Source organism: Garra rufa, chromosome 9 (assembly GCF_049309525.1).
Source record: "Garra rufa chromosome 9, GarRuf1.0, whole genome shotgun sequence".
Classification (NCBI taxonomy): domain Eukaryota; kingdom Metazoa; phylum Chordata; class Actinopteri; order Cypriniformes; family Cyprinidae; genus Garra; species Garra rufa.
In genome coordinates this window covers 35255414-35272172 of record NC_133369.1, presented here as the reverse complement: position 1 = coordinate 35272172, position 16759 = coordinate 35255414, and the positions used below count along the sequence as shown (strand labels likewise).

The 16759-nt window shown below is 35.9% G+C and overlaps 1 protein-coding gene across 1 annotated transcript in view; it reads right to left on the bottom strand.

Moving 5' to 3' along the window:
* The window catches only part of trim71 (tripartite motif containing 71, E3 ubiquitin protein ligase), a 31080-nt gene extending 17852 nt beyond the window's left edge, over nt 1-13228 (bottom strand). The window contains exon 1 of the mRNA XM_073847619.1: nt 11867-13228. Within this exon, the coding sequence (XP_073703720.1) occupies nt 11867-12586 (720 nt within the window). The 5' untranslated portion in view covers nt 12587-13228. The remainder of the gene's footprint in view (nt 1-11866) is intronic.
* Between the last annotated feature and the right edge of the window lie 3531 nt (nt 13229-16759).

The following is a 16759-nucleotide window of genomic DNA, read 5'->3' as shown; positions in this document are numbered from 1 at the left end:
GTATCATTTACATAGTTGCCCAGTATATATGCTAGCCCCTATACACAAACCACATGGGCTACTCACTGTTACGTAACCCTATAACACACACACAAGCTGTTTTGAGAACTGCCATGCTATTCTGTTTTCCAGCAAATCATTTGCACATCTGTCTTTTAGTTTTCTTTCTTTTTCTGAAGCAATAGCAGCAACATTGAAAGCTTCTATCTCTGTTTAGTTTGCCATGCCTTTCTTAAAAGTACAATATGCCATTACATGCTACGATGGCATTTAAGTGCCACATAAAAAAAAGAAAAAAAAAACGAAGATTACGAGATTAAAGTCGTAATATTTTGATAATAAAGTCAAAATTAAGAGAAAAAAGTTGTAGCAATACGAGAATAAAGTCAAAATTACAAGAATAAAGTCATAGCAATTTGAGAATAGAGATGCGAAAATAAAATTGAAATATTTTGAGAATAAAGTCAAAATTCCAAGGACGCAGCAATACGAGAATAAAGTTGAAATATTTGAAAAATAAGGTCTAAATTAGGAGAATAAAGTCGTAGCAATACAAGATTAAAACGTAATATTTTGAGAAAAGAGTGAAAATTCCGAGAATAAAGTCTAAACATTTTGAGAATAGTCAAAAATACGAGAAGTAAAAAAAAAAAAAAAAAAAGAGAATAAAGTTAATATTAAGAATTAAAGTCGTAGCAATACAAGAATAAAGTTGAAATACTGAGAATAAAGTCAAAATTACGAGAATAAAGTCGTAGCAATAAGAGAAAAAAAAGCTGTAATATTTTGAGAATAAAGTCAAAATTATGAGAATAAAGTCGAAATATTAAGGGAACAGTCAAAATTATGAGAATGAAGTTGTAGCAATAATAATATAAAATCTGAATATTTGAGGAATAGTCAAAATTCAAAGAACAAAGTCATAGCAATACAATAAAGTCGTGGCAGTATAAGAATAAAGTTAAATATTTTGAAAGTCAAAATTACGAGAATCGTCAAAATATTTTGAGAATAAAGTTAAAATTACGAGAATAATCATAGCAATGAGAGTAGTCAAAATATTGTGAGAATAAAGTCAAAATTACGAGAATCGTCAAAATATTTTGAGAATAAAGTTAAAATTACGAGAATAATCATAGCAATGAGAGTAGTCAAAATATTGTGAGAATAAAGTCAAAATTACGAGAATGAATTTGAAATATTTTGAATATCAAAATTGCAAGAAGTAAAAAAAAAAAAAAAAAAAAAAAAAAAAAAAAGACAATAAATCAAAATTAAGAGAATAAAGTCATAGCAATACGAGAAGTCAAATTATTTTGAGAATAAAGTTAAAATTACGAGAAGTCGTAGCAAGTATCAGATTAAAGTTATTGAAGAGTATGCCCTATACCGTGCATGCAACTGGCCAGGATTGGGAACACTGGGAAAAATTGTGGTGGCCTGGCAACTGATTTGAATATATGTGGGATAAGCAGAAATAATACCATGCCTCACATACTCGCAAGGACAGTATGCTTGAAAATAGCATTAAGATGTGCCATGCCACGTTAAAGAGCATGAAAACACATTTTAATTAGGGCTGCAACTAACGATTATTTTAATAATCGATTAATCTGTCGATTATTTTTTCGATTAATCGATGAATCGGATAAAAAAAACAAGGGATTTACAACCCTTTATTCAAAAACAGAACTAAAATCTTTAGAAAGTGCACGAACATGTTGCTCCTTGAACTGTTATAATAATAATAAAATAAAAATGGACTAACACAAAAAACATACACATGTATGCTTTACATCTGCCAAATATATAGACTAAATAAACTAAAATTACTATCCGTCAAGACAGCGGCTTGCTGTGGTGTACATGCTGCATTTCCCATCAAGAAGCCTCTCAAATTAAATTCCTCAGTGCGCATTAAAAAAGTCATGTGACTTTGCACGCTGGAACGGGATAACTTGACTAACTTTCTGCTACATTCATTCTGCCATGGCGGTGTTTAGTGTCCTGCCATCAGCAGCGACCAGCTGGAAGAGTTCCGCATTCAAATGCACGCAAAACTGGCCTCAAAGCCCCAGCAAAAGTAATTACCATGAATGTGTCAAGGCAAAAATTAAGAAAATATTCGAATTACTTATTAATAAACTAGTATTTTCTGATTCAGTGTTGCAAAGATGAAATTGACGATCCTACCATCTGCTCTCATTAATGCCTAATGCATCTTTATGGATTAGCTAATGAAAGAGTTTTGTTTTCGATTTTAATTATTTCGTTTTATAGTAAAATAATAATTTAAAGCTTTCTATAGATATTGTGTTTGTGAGGCAATTACCTGGGTTTCGGTTAATTATTGTGAAGCGCTCCTGTTTAAACCAAAGATATCAAGCGTATTCTGTTTGTTTTCTTTAAGAGCACATTTTGTTGATACTGTTAGTACACACAAACTAAGGTAGACCCTTTAAAGTTCCGGCCCGGGTGGTAAATTACTCTTACCTTTATGAGCAAAAAAGAAATTCCACATTGCACTGGCGTCTCCATGTCCTGCAAATCGCGCTTCTGTCCGCACAAACTTTGGAATTATCTAGATTGAATGATTAAACTAATATTGTGATATGTTTTAAGTTTTTTATATCAATGGATTTTAATTTAAATCGCGATGAATTAAGCAGGCTTTTGATCTGTCTGCCGCTGTTTGCTAGGTATAACTTTAAAAAACAAAAACTTGAATTTAACAAACAAAAAGTGTTCCAAATATATCTCTAAATTAACTTTATAAACTAAAGGAACGAAAATAAATGTAATCACTTTGCTATTAAAAACAGCAGCTGTGTAATGAGGAAGATAAAGAGAAAAAAAGACAGTCGGACTGGAAAATCAGTCGGCCAAAAATTGATGAGCTGTCGGACATTTTTACAAGGAATGTTTGTTTAATAGCCTATTTAATACTCTTAGGCTACTTTCTTAATTAAATATATTATTTCTTTGATTTATTTTAGCGTTTTTAGGCTGCTTGTTCGCTGACTGAAGTGTAGGCTATATATAAAAAAACAACGTGCCACCGTCACAGCCCTATTCAAAACTGAGACGATTTCACCTCAGCAGAGCTCCTGTTTCTCCTTACGGTTGTGGTATGTTTTCGACACATTATACAGACAGACAGTGTTACAAAAACTATAGAAGTAGTTTTCTCCATCTCCACTATCCAACGACCCGTACAGCAGCTGTTTTGCGATCGAGCATTGGCTGCTGTGAAAGTACGCTAGCCAAAGTAGGCTTAAATATCAAACATGTTTGATATAAATCGGGGCAGCATATATATATAATGTAGAAACGGTGCTTTATGCTCAAATGTTCCAGTTTTGCGCATAAGTTAAATTCGCATTTTTGGATGGAAACACAGCTTATGAGGTGCCGAACTCTGCTGGCATCAGTGCGGGAGAGAGACCGAATGTGTCCACTCCGCTCTGCGCTCAAATTTTTTTTTTAATATATATAATAACAACCAAATGTCTCTGCGTCGCGCGACACAACGAATCGATTATGAAATTCGTTGCCAACGCTTTTAGTAATCGATTTTTATCGATTTTATCGATTCGTTGTTGCAGCCCTAATTTTAATACATTATTGAATTTGAAAGCAGAGACTTTAATAAAAGTACCAAAAGCACAAAGCTTATTGCTATTACTGGGTGGCTGGCAGGCACACTACAAATAATGAATGCATTCGAAGACGTGAAACATTATTTCCAAGCATACTGTCCCTGCGAGTATATGACACATGGTATGACATCTGCTAATAATCCTACATATAAATATCTTCAATATCGCAATCTTTTTTTTTTTATTTCAACGTGGCACTAAAACACATCATAACATCCATTTACAAAAATAAATAAATTAGAAAAAATTGAAACTTTTCAAAATGTTTTCCTTTATTGTTTTCCCCTCAAAATATAAAATTGACTTTTTTTAACATTAATGTGTACAGAAGCACTAAATCTTGAAGGACAGGCGTCGAGGGTTTAAAGTCAAAGGTCAAGGGCAAAACTTTGTTTGAAGACCACAGAGGACCACGCTAATTTAAGCACTATGAAGTAACCGTCAGGCAAACTTAAACTGCCCTCTGCTTCCTAATCTTTTTTTTCTGGGAAGTCACACATCCCCTTTGAGGTTTCTGCTCTTCCCAAAACACACATGGACAAAATTTTCTCCCTCTCTACACACACAGAACCCACATGGCCCTCCACCCTCCCACCCGCTGTGGGAGGTGTCTGCCCATTTAAATGTCCTTATTGGCTGCTCGTGAGGGGCAAAAACAAAATCAGCTGGGCCCCTGGCACATTGGATTCCAGAGTGCACACATGTGTATGTGTGAGTTTTTTAGCGAAGCGTGAATGAGTTTGTACAGACATGCCGCGCAGGTGGCTGAGGTTTAGTCTGGTTTCGTTGAATGAAGAGATGCATTTCCTTTACACCTTTAAGTGCCTGTCTAAGAGATGTTGGTACAACAACTATTAGCATTGACTATGGAATTTGATTAGAGTGAAAGTTTTAAACTAAAAAAAATATCTAAACAGTGAGAATTCACCACATCACTATTTGTGACCCTGGACCACAAAACCAGTCTTAAGTAGCATGGGTATATTTATAGCAATAGCCAAAAAAACATTGTATGGGTCATTGTATTTTGCACCTAAAACCTACACAAGTTCCAGTCCAATCAGAAACTCTGGGTAAAGGACTAACTTCCTGTCTTATGATCAGCATACTGCCACAAGGAGAGGAATAAAACACACACGAAGATAAAAAAAACAAGTCTCTAGACCCAACACTATCTCAAAATATGGCCTGCATACCATAACAGCTTCTTTGATAAGCTGCCAGAGATTTCTTATGTAAAATTATGAAGCACTTCCATGTGGTACTGCTGTATGTATGCTATAGAATAGAGGAGAAGAAACTTCATCTGGATCGTCGCTAAACCCCTCAAAGCGCACACAAATCCAGGCAGGTCTACGTTCCACATACCTATGTAAAAATGTCAGAGGTGAAGGTTGAACAGTTCTAATTAAGTCGTCAGATTTGGAAGGGGCTTGAAATGTTTGCATTAGAATGCACCACTGTCCACGCGCTACTGTATTTCAAGATGGCATTTGTAGCATCTCCATGAATGAAGCAGTACATTCCATTTAGCAAGCTCACATGCAGGTTAATATCAGCTCAAGCTCATAAAACTCATCTGGTGCCAATGACACCAAAAGGTTTGTTGCCTCCATTTGTGGCAAATGGCATCCTACGTAACTCTTAATAAAATCTTGCAGTTTGAGCCTTGAAATAAAGCAAGTCTAGACAGAGAAGTGGGATGTCTGGTAAAATTCGCTGTGGAGTGTTTTGACTGGTGGAATTACTAAAAGTTTCCATTGTGAGTCCTACTGAGTGCACTCCCTTTCTCCATCCTGACTGGCTACATCTGTCTTTCTTCCTCTAACAGCATTAAATGTTCAGACATATGTTGCGCTTTCACTGCATCCTGCTTTACAGCTCTGGGCAGAACCTCTGGCCAGACACACTTTTAAAACGGTTTCAAGAAGGGCTTGGGGGAGGATGGAACAGAGCAAGTAATGCTAAAATCATATTTAAAGCTCTTTCTGTTAAAGATGCTCTTCAGAAATGTCTGTTTTTGACCACATATGGGGAAATATTTAGAGGGCGTCTTATAGTTGGCTAGACATTGTATCAGCGAGGGATCTACTGCATAATGTGCTGACAAGTTCACATTCCTCTCAGACTTCGCCTCAATCGGAGGAAAACCCTCTTGGCAAACTCTTCTTAACCCCCTAAAAGACTTTCTCCTCCATATGGCTTACGTCTATTGGTTCCTGAGAGTTCAGTTTGTTTTAAGTGTGGGCCACCAGATTCCATATCAAAGCATTGAGATGAGTGCATGTGAAAATGGTTAAAAACAAAGAGTCACAGGGTAATGGAGTTCCTGAGACAGGGCTGTAAAACGCATGCTGAACAGCTCTTCTGGCCAGTGTTCATGAAGACCCCCTGCTAAATCCAGATACGAGCCATGAAAAGTTCTCAAGACACCAAAGGAGCCCTTACAGGAGAGGAGCAGCAAGACGACTGTCAGTGATAAAACGTTTAACTTTTAACGCTGAATTAGATCAGCATAATAAAGCATTGATGTGTTACTTGGGCCTTTCTGAATTTCAATAGATTTTGGTCATATTGGAGGGAGTCGTAATTTTTTTCTCTTGTTAGAATAATAATGGTATTTCATATGAGGAATTTTTATTTTTTAATATCTCCTTTTTTCTCTGGGTCATGCATTTAAGGCATTTGAAATGCAGCATAAATAAATTCCTATGAGCCCTATAAAGGCTGCATTAATTTGTACAAAAACACAGTAAAAACAGTATTATTGCAGTTTAAATTTAATTTTAATCGAATTTAGAAAGTCATTTATTAAAACCTAACTTATAATTATCAGCGTTGACAGTTGTGCTGCTTAATATTTTTATTCAGGATGCTTTGAATGTAAGAACATACTGTTGATTTCAATCTTTTGCATGGCTCAGCTCCTAGCATGGGCCAAAAAAAAAGGATTACCATATAATAATATGGAAACGTGGATGGTGTCCAACAAATCAATCCCTCCATCCTTGGCTCCAGCAACTCAGTGTTGGGAACTAAACTAAAAGAGAAAGGAATTTGCATTCGTGTCACAAAAATGATGGATAGTTCACAAGAGAGAGCAGGGTAGGGGTTGGTCTCTATGGTACTTCATTGACCCAACTAATCCAACATAGAATACATTCTGGCCATTTGGGATGACCCCTAACCCACAGCCTTAAGCAAAAGAAGACAACAAGCTTTTAGATATTATGCTTTCCCATGCATGCTTTCGCTACTACACAAGAGAAGGCAGTAAACATATGGCACAGACTAGGGACTATTCTGAACATCATATAATTTAAAGTTAAGTAGGGAAGTCAAAACAATAACTACCATGAAAAGCAGCCGGAAGCACTACTCTGCATCTGTCGGTGACACTGACAACCAAGACTTCGGAGGCTGTTCAAAGTCCTGTTGTGCCCAGTTTTCCATTAATATAACATTAATAACTATTCTGGACAAATGCACATACTGACATCAACTTTTTCAGTTACATGTTTTTCAAATCTTATTGATGCCACTTCATACTTGAAGTGAACTTTTGCCTGTAAACAAGTGATTTGGTTCTTTTTTAGACTGCCATCTTGAAAGAGATCTGCAAGTACAAAATGTGTGAGATTCCTGTGAGATGTCTTGGGAACTGTAAGAGAAAATGCCATTTTTAAATGGATGTCAATGGAGCAGAGGCTTCAATTAGATTGATTAATGGCTATAAATGTAAACATAAGCAGTGATTTTGTAATCTGGGTTATTTTTTATATTTTAGGTTTGGTTTTAGTTAGTAGAAGCTCTGAATAGCTGGTTACTTCATTTTAGGGCTGTCACGATTCCTCAAAGTCTAGTACTCGATTTTTAAAAACCCCTGATTACATTTTGCCCATATCAAGTAACCAGCAAAAATCATTTTAACCAGACGAGAATATATGAAACTCATTATTAGACCGTTTTCCAAAGCTGCATGATATATTGAACCCAGTTAAAAAAATCACAATACAGCATATTGCTATTGTGAATTCACAAATGCTATGAATTAGTTAAATAAATATATGCACTTTATTTCCATGTGTGTAGGTTATGTATGTGCGCCTTAGAGAGGCTCCGTTCGCAATAAAGGCTAGCACAGATTAACAGTTTTTTTTACATTTGTGGAGCGTCTTTGGGTTTATTATAACTTTCATCTCGGAATGCAACATCCTCCATTTCATCAGATTTGTAAGGTAAACCATTTATAAACCTACGCAAACATGGGAGAAAAATTTTCTGAAGTGTTCAATATTCCACACTTTGTTTTTGTTTTTTGGATATTTAAGTGCATCATCTAGGTCAAAACGTGCACTCTTTGTTTTTTTTTACCATTTATAACAAACCGTATTAGAATAGTGCATAAGTACGCGATTTGGGACGCACCTATTATGTATTTTCACACTTTTGTCCAATAAAACCATATGATTACTTGCTTTTGATACTTTATTTGAACATATTATTATTGCCTCATTGCTATTATATGTGTATCATTTTAAAGGCTATGGTTGGTTTAGATCTATTTTTATTAAAACAACAACAAAAAAACTATTATTCTTATCCGATTACTTGATTAATCACCAGAATAATCGAACAAGTACAATAATCGTTAGTGCCAGCTCTACATCATCTAGTAGCCAAATTGGGTGGAGAGTAAAAAGACAGCCATCTTGAAGGAGAATATATATATTTTTTTTATTATTATTATTATGTGGAAACATAAATTACCATGACTTTCATTATATGAACAAAAATACTGAAATGTTAAAATTATCTTCTTCTATGTTCCATAGTTTACGTTAAGCCGTTGCAACCTAAATGTTTGTGTGTAATTAATTCTGTTGAATCAAATAAAATATTTCTTTCTAAAGCTAATTTGTAATGTCTACTTGATACTTTCTCATTTAACATAAAAACAGCTTTAAATAATCTTCTGTTGGTATTTTCAGTCATATTTATTTTGCGATTAATTAGAGTAACCGACACATCATGTAATTAATTAGATTTAAAAAATTAATCAACTGATTTAAACCTAATTTAAACCGTTATTTTGATATTCTGGGTTATTTTTGATATTTTGGGTTTGGCTTTAGTTAGTAGAAGCTCTGAATGGCCGGTTACTTCATTTAGTAGCCAAATTGGGTGCGGAGTAAAAAAAAATCATTTCTAAACCATAGTTTCAATGAAAAATGTTCCGAAAGAAATACAAATTTCAAAACTTTTACAATTGACAAATTTCGTTCGTTCATTTACTCTTCTTAAACCATTTTTAATTTAATTGAGATTAAAGTAAATGCTGACAGCTATGTGACACCTTGTTAATGTGAACATTAATTCACAGACAATTATGTCTTTAATTAATGTAAATGTGTGAGACAAAAAAGAAAATGTGAACAGAAAATATTACATCTGGGCATTAGGCTTGCAGTGTAAATGCAGCCTAATAGACCGGTCCTTTACGCAACAAAAGGAGTCGATAGTGCAAACTGTGGACAGTGCATGAATAATGCAAAGGCAATTACTTTCAAACAAAGAGATGGACACCATTAGTCCTTCCATTAATTAAAGAGGAGAACATGAGGATTATAGGTTAGGTTTCAGTGTGTTCAAGCTTATGAGACCAAAATGTTTAACATCTGCAGACTTACAAAATGGAAAAAAAAAAAAAAAAATCCTATTTCATTGTTTAAATGGGTTTCAGCAAAAGAGCAGATGTCATGATGGCTGTAAGCGCTGTTAGATATAAACTCAATTGCTTCAGGAGAAGAACTGGGCTGGATGTTACTACTGTTTGACCTTTCACCAGAAGGTTTTTACCTCTAACGCACGCACAGAGAAACAGGAATGTAAAAAGCATCTAATGGCCAGATCAGTTCACTCCAACCAAACCAACCAGACAGAGATGTAGACAATGATTGAGAATCCCACTGGTCTCCCAGGTGGCTTCTGGGAACTGATGTCATAGCATTCCACAGACACAGCCTCCAAGCAAGATGCTTCCTGTTTCCCCCCTACTGTGGTTCAACTCTACTCTCTATTGAAATCATTTCATATTTATCCACTACACACACACAATACACACTGAACACTTCTCTTCATTCCTTCTCCATAAAGCACATCTATAAAGCCAACAACATGACATAAATAGCTTAAATCTAAAATTTACAATTCAATAATTTGTCCTGGGAGAATATAATTCTGGAAAATACAGCCTTATTCACTGAGATCACTTTATGCTCAGTAGGCTACATATGTGACAGTGAATTATGTCATCTTATTAGTCACCATTTAGGCATTAAATCACAGGTTAATTTGTTCATAATGTCAGTGGAACACACACAAGCTATGCTGTTAATGATTTCTCTTAAAAACATGAGGGCTCAGTGAAACTGGAGTCCTCCTGTGTGCATGGTAGTATAAAGGCTGTGCTGTGCAGTGCAGTGCATTGTGGACTATGTGTGAGGTATGCAGAATGAGCCCTTCCAGCGCACAGCTGATACCACTAGCATGACGACACGTTCTGCATTCAGAAATCAACACGCCCAATGTACTATTAAAAACTCCCTGCACATGGACAAAATGTGCAAGTATGTGAGGAATTTATGCAGGTTTATTTTGCAGAGAAATTTGAAATAAAAAGTACGAAAAAAGATAGATATGAAATATTTTCAATGAGAAGCACGGCATACTTAACATTATTAATAATTAATTTTGTTAAATAATTTTTCAATTAAAAAACTGATCTTCTTAATTTATTATTAAATTAACTATTATTAAAACAATATACATGGAATAGAACACACGCAGATACATTACATGAGACACACACACAAACATATACATAAAATTATATGCATGCAAAAAAAAAAAAAATCCATGTATATAGTTTTAATAATTTAACCATCACTTTGAACAAAACATGTATATTACATTAAATCTGAGAAAATGCTATTTTAAATTACTTCAGACTTCCAATAAGTAAATTATTGTAGACAGCCCTAGGAATTGACTAGCTTAACAATCAGGCTTGTCTGTTCCTACATGAAACACAGTGCAAAGGCCACAGGTAAAAACACAATGAGATTTTATATGCTATAGACATGTGACATTCATGCAGCACTGGGCAACAACATTGCTCAAACAGGGAACACCATGTTCCAGATAAAGGCCTGGAGGAAAAAAAAACTTCTGAAACTGCAGTGAGAGCTCTCACATCAATCTAGAAAACATATGGACGCCTGAAGCTATACTATACGCAGCTGCCCTGCATATTGCATTGGAATCCACAACACTGGTAAAAAATATAAAGTGCTGATTCCTTGAAAGCATCATGACAGTGAGATCAAAGTCTGAGAGACTAACTTCCAACAGGAAAATAACAGGAAAAAGGCCTGTTATTTAAAACCCTCAAGCAGATGCATGGTCAGGAATTCTTGAAATGACACAAGCACTTATCAAAAACAGATATAACATCTGGAGCGATGCATTATTAGAAATGATCAGTGTTTGCAGCTATATTCACAATTGCGTACTTCAGTTTTCAACAGTCAAGAATCATGGTTTGCATAAAGTTAGTTATAAGTAAATTCTGAAACATGTATTTATTATACACAAAACATTTTGCGCTTAACATCCTAAATTTAAATCACATTTAAATGCATATTGTAATTCTTTATCTCTGATCAAAAAAAAAAAAAAAACACACAACAACAACAATGGCAGATCTTTGAAATACATTATAGCATTAAATCCTAGCAATAAGCACTAAACAGATTCCCATCCACTACAGAAATTGAAGATGACATGTACGCCCAAATTAGTGGTTGACCAATATGGGTTTTCCAATAATTCATTTTTAAATTATTACATTTGGTCCCCTAAATCATGAGTACGTGGTTGCATCCTTGACCACGAAGCTGAGCATCTGTGATGACTTTTTGTAAGTCTGACAGTAAATGAGGCTAGAATTTAGCAGATGCTGTTATGCAGAATAATGTACAGTACACATATTACAGCTGCAATGAATGTGTGGACACAACAGTGAAGGTGGTCTGAGGTTCAAACCTACAGCCTTTCAACAGCCAGCTAGAATCTTTAAATCACTATCACTAGACAAAATAATTGAAATGTAAACTAAACAATGAATCTTAGGAGATAAAACTCACCGCGTTATCATGCTGCTGGCAGAAGTCCATCCTTTCCTGGAAAACATTCAGCATGGAGAAGCTGTTGTGGAAGGACTGGGAGATGTTGATTGGGGTGTTGGAGTTGTTGGTGCGGTTGGCCAGGTGTAAGCTCTCCATCAGCCCCTCGATGAAGTGGTCTTTGGTGAGTCGGACCCTTTGGTGGGCCCTGACGCAGTTATCACACAGGTACTCCTGGCAGTCCAGGCAGTGGGAGGTAGCGGGGTTGCCCTCATCACAAGAGCTGCACTGAGGGTCTGAGAGGTGCTGCGGTCTCAGAAGACCACCGTGATGGACCACCGATGAAGACCGACCGTTCTTGCCCTGTTCCTCAGCAGAGACCACCACATCCAGCAGGTTGCTAAAGAGAAAGTTGGAGGAAGGCAGTGCGTCCACGCCTGATTCCGACAGAGACACTTTTTGGTCGCATGTGGGGCATCTGAGCTTCAGGGGGTCACCTGGGCTTCTGTGGCCCTCCAGGCATTGCCTGCAAAAGGCGTGGAGACAGGGCAGGACGTGCAGCCTCCTAGTGGATGAGGTAGATGAGGAGTTGGAGGTCTGGGAGGACGAGGAGGAGGTAGATGAATTGGAGGAGATCGGAGCAGAGCAGCCGCAGAGCTCCTTGCACAGCGGACATGTTTGCAGGTCGGAGTCTGGGAAAGACGCCATTTGCGCAGAGGACCACAAAATAACTTCACACATAAAGACGCGTTAAGACACACAAAAGCCTGCGAAATGGTTCCCTGATCAATTTAAGCAAGTAATGCAGATCACAGTCTTGGCATGCTGTACTGCGAGCTGCATTCAGCGATACTTGATATATACATTCCCGTTGAATGAGTTTAGGTTGAATTGGGCTTTCTGCTTTGGTTAATGTCGATAGGAATTCGCAGAACAAACTCTATACGCAACTTCTCGAGTACACAATTGGAAAGCAAGTGTCATTTTGAGGCCTTATAATCCCTCTGTGTGGGGCATTAACATTGTTGCGAAACATGAAATCCGCTGCGAGGTCCCTGCTCCGATCCTCCCCCACCGCCGCATGACGAGAGGGGCCAAACACGCTCGAAACAGTGTCAGTTTTTTCCTTCCCAAAAGCAAATATGTCCGTTTTCCATGAACGCGCTTTAGTCTACCATCTGCGCGTCATTATTCGCAATACGCGCTTGCGCGAGCCGCAATTAAATAATTCAAAGTATGTCCCATGTAACTCGTTAGCACGCTGCGACCCCCAAGATCCTGTTACTGTGGTGAGGCTGAAAGGTTTAACTTCCCTCAGTCTGGTTACAGTAACACTTTGGCGAGGGGTATAAAGTAACCACTCAACCTTTCGTTTCCAATCGTTCCCGAGCTTTCAGCTGCCCATATTCGTCTCGCGTTTACAGCGCAAAACAAACGCTCCTTCCGCGTACCTCTTCAATCCGCATTCATTTTCACTGGGAATGACGCTCGCGCAGACTACAATTCTACAGCGCGTGACCATCAAGCGAACGCGTCCATACTAAAAAAGCCTAGAGCGCACTTCCGCCTGAGAACACTCCAGTGGGGCGGGGCTTCGGTGGCGAGGGAGCGGGGTCAGGCAGGGCATTGATTATTAAAGTAGTACAAATAAAATATTCTACTTTCCAGTAAAAAAAAATACACAGAGCTGAGTATATTACTTAGAAATTGTAGTCATTTGCTGATTCCAAATTATATCCTCCTGACTACCAGCAATGGAGTTTTAGCGATAAGTTTTTAGCGATTTCTCTGAGACCTCACATGTCAGTGTTTTAAGTCTTTATATAAAGTTTGGTATGAAAAATTAAAATTGGTTTGTGATTAAAACAAAAATTGGACTGTTTTTGCCTTTTTATGTCTATTTATGTCTTTTTATTTAAAACAAAACAGAGGACGTAGCATAACATATAAATAAAATATAATTTTTCAAAAAATTTATTTTTCAATTTTGTTCTTATACTCTAAACAGTGTAATGACATGAAAAAAAAACTAAAATCTCAAAACATTTTTTTCCTGGTGTTCAGGAGGATATGACAAAAATTTTAGTAACGTAATCCATTACATTTACACATTTTAGGTAATGAAATCAGATTACTTTTTTTGATTACTTTTGCATTAGTTTTGGATTAAGTCATTTATCACTAATTTAAATAGGATAATATTGTACCACATTGATATAAAAATACAAGTATGAAAAAATATATTCCAGTTGTTGTAATTAACAACATTAAGTGCATTAACTATTATGTCAAGGTTTCACAAACTGGGCTTTGTAAATGAACTGCAGAGGCTTTGTGAGTTTTTTGAAAAGCTAATAATTAATAAATCATAAAAATGTAAAATTTAAAAAAGAATATATATATATATATATATATATATATATATATATATATATATATATATATATATATATATTTTAAGTAATTTCTAATGCTCATCAAGGCTGCGTTTATTTGATCAAAAATACAGATGTAATATTGTGAAATATTATTTCAATGTAAAATAATGTTCTTCTATTTTAATAATAAAAAAGAATTATTTTTCTGATCAAAGCTGAAATTTTCAGCATCATTACTCAGTATTCAGTCTCACACGATCCTTCAAAAATCATTCTAATAGTGTTCTATAAAGTGTTGCTCTCTGACAAAAAAAATATACTATAGACTGCATGAAATGAGCACAATGTTCTTTAGAAGGAACACAAATCTGGTTTGGTGTCAATGAATGGATGATTGAGCATTATTGATGGGCCCGTGGGTGTGCGTAGAACACAAAAGGATGGTAAACATGTTCTAGGACATGAAGGTCCCTTTGTATACCATTAGTTTTACCATTATATCTCATTAATTCTCTCAGCCATCATCTTTCAACAGTACATGCTAATTTTCCCCCACACCTGAACCTATGAAATCAATCTCAACATTTTGTAATCGATGCTACACCTCCTGAGGGCCCCTCCTGTAATAGATAGCTACCACATGTAGGACTGGCTTTTGTGCACATTTATGGGCACTTAGGATGGGGTGCTGGGGTGGCTCTTGTGACAAGGGAGGAAGCTTCTCGGTGGGGCTTAGGCTCCAGATGCAGGCTGCCCAATAAAGCAGTGGGATACCAAGCTGAAAGACAGGGCCTTGGGAGGGACCCTTTGACCCCATTATTATGGCTGGGATTAGGGGTAGTGGAGGCTGCCCACACTCAGCTGCAGAGCTCTGGCCATCCCAAGGACATTCCATTGATCTACATGAGGAAAAAGCCGGAATGGGGGGTTGGGTGAGGGCAGAGGCTCAGCAAAACCAAGCAAAGCAAGGAAGGGTCATGTCACATGGTGGAAATGACCACAGGCAATCTGGACAAGGGTTATGTGTACGTGCGAGTGTGGATCTGCGTACGTAATGAAGCGCTGATTCTTTCTCAGGTCCAGGAAGTAGCTAGTCCTTTTAACTGTCAGTCATAATCAACATGTAATGAATGATTTTATTAAACTCCTAATAAACTATCTCTGTGGACAAAAGTGAATGTTCCATTGCGACTGTATTATTGGATCTTGGAATATATGGATAATATATTTTTGTTAGCTAGGATGTGTCCTAATGAAACTCTCTGTATGTGATTGTCCATTTTTGATCAGCTTTGCATGCTTAAACTCAAAAATACAATTGATAGATTGGTTATCAGCAGGGGTTTCCTGCAGGCCTGTCTTAATCACAGGATTACATTTATATCCACTTACCGAACAAAGAGTCTTGCCCTGTCGTACCCTGTTGTATCACTGTTGTCCTGACTAATTGATAATTAGTCTCTTGTCTAATGTCCTTAAGATAGCTTTCACTTTAATTGCTATGAAATACACACTGCTGAAAATCCATGAAATGTTTGCAGAAAAAAAATAGTATTGCATACATTTCATTCATGTGACTTTACCTGTCATCAACCATATTGTGAAACAAAGCATGGCACTGAATACAAAACCACAAGAACTTTACAAAACAGACCCTATCTTTCTAACATTCTTTTAGGGTCAGGGTTAGGGTCAAATGTTTCGAATAATTAAGATTTCTTCAAAAAAAGTCTCTTATGCTCACCAAGGCTGCATTTATTTGACAAAAATACAGTAGAAACAGTGATTTTGATATATATATATATATATATATATATATATATATATATATATATATATATATATATATATATATATATTTCAATTATTCCAGTCTTCAATTTCATTCAGAAATCATTCTGAAATGATGTTTTGGTTCTCAAAAATTATTCCAAACTTTTTGACCAGTAGTGTACATGTATGTAATTCACAATCCAACAAGAATCTGTGCAGACTCCCATATATACAGAGATGGATTGTGAGTTAAATAAATTTAATTTCTTATGCTCATCAAAGTTGTATTTATTTGATCAAAAATACAGAAAAAAAAACTGTAATATTGTGAAATATTATTTCAATATAAAATAACAGTTAACTATGTGAATATATTTTAAAATGTAATTTATTCCTGTGAGACAACGCTGAATTGTCAGCATCATTACTCCAGGCTTCAGTGTCACATGATTCATCAGAAATCATTATATTAATGATTACATAACTAATAACTAATATGCTGATTTATTGTTAATGTTGATAATAGTTGTGCTGCTTAATATTTTGTTGGAACCTCCCAGGATTCTTTAGCAAATAAAACGTTGAAAAGAACAGTGTTTCTTTAAAATATAAATCTTTTATAAGAATATAAATTAACATCTAAAAGTTTGGGCACAGTACATTTTTATTCTTTCTTTTTGTGAAATTTTTTATACTTTTTATCACAAAGGATGTGTTAATTTGATAAAAAAAAAAGATATAGCAAAGACTTACATTGTTAGAA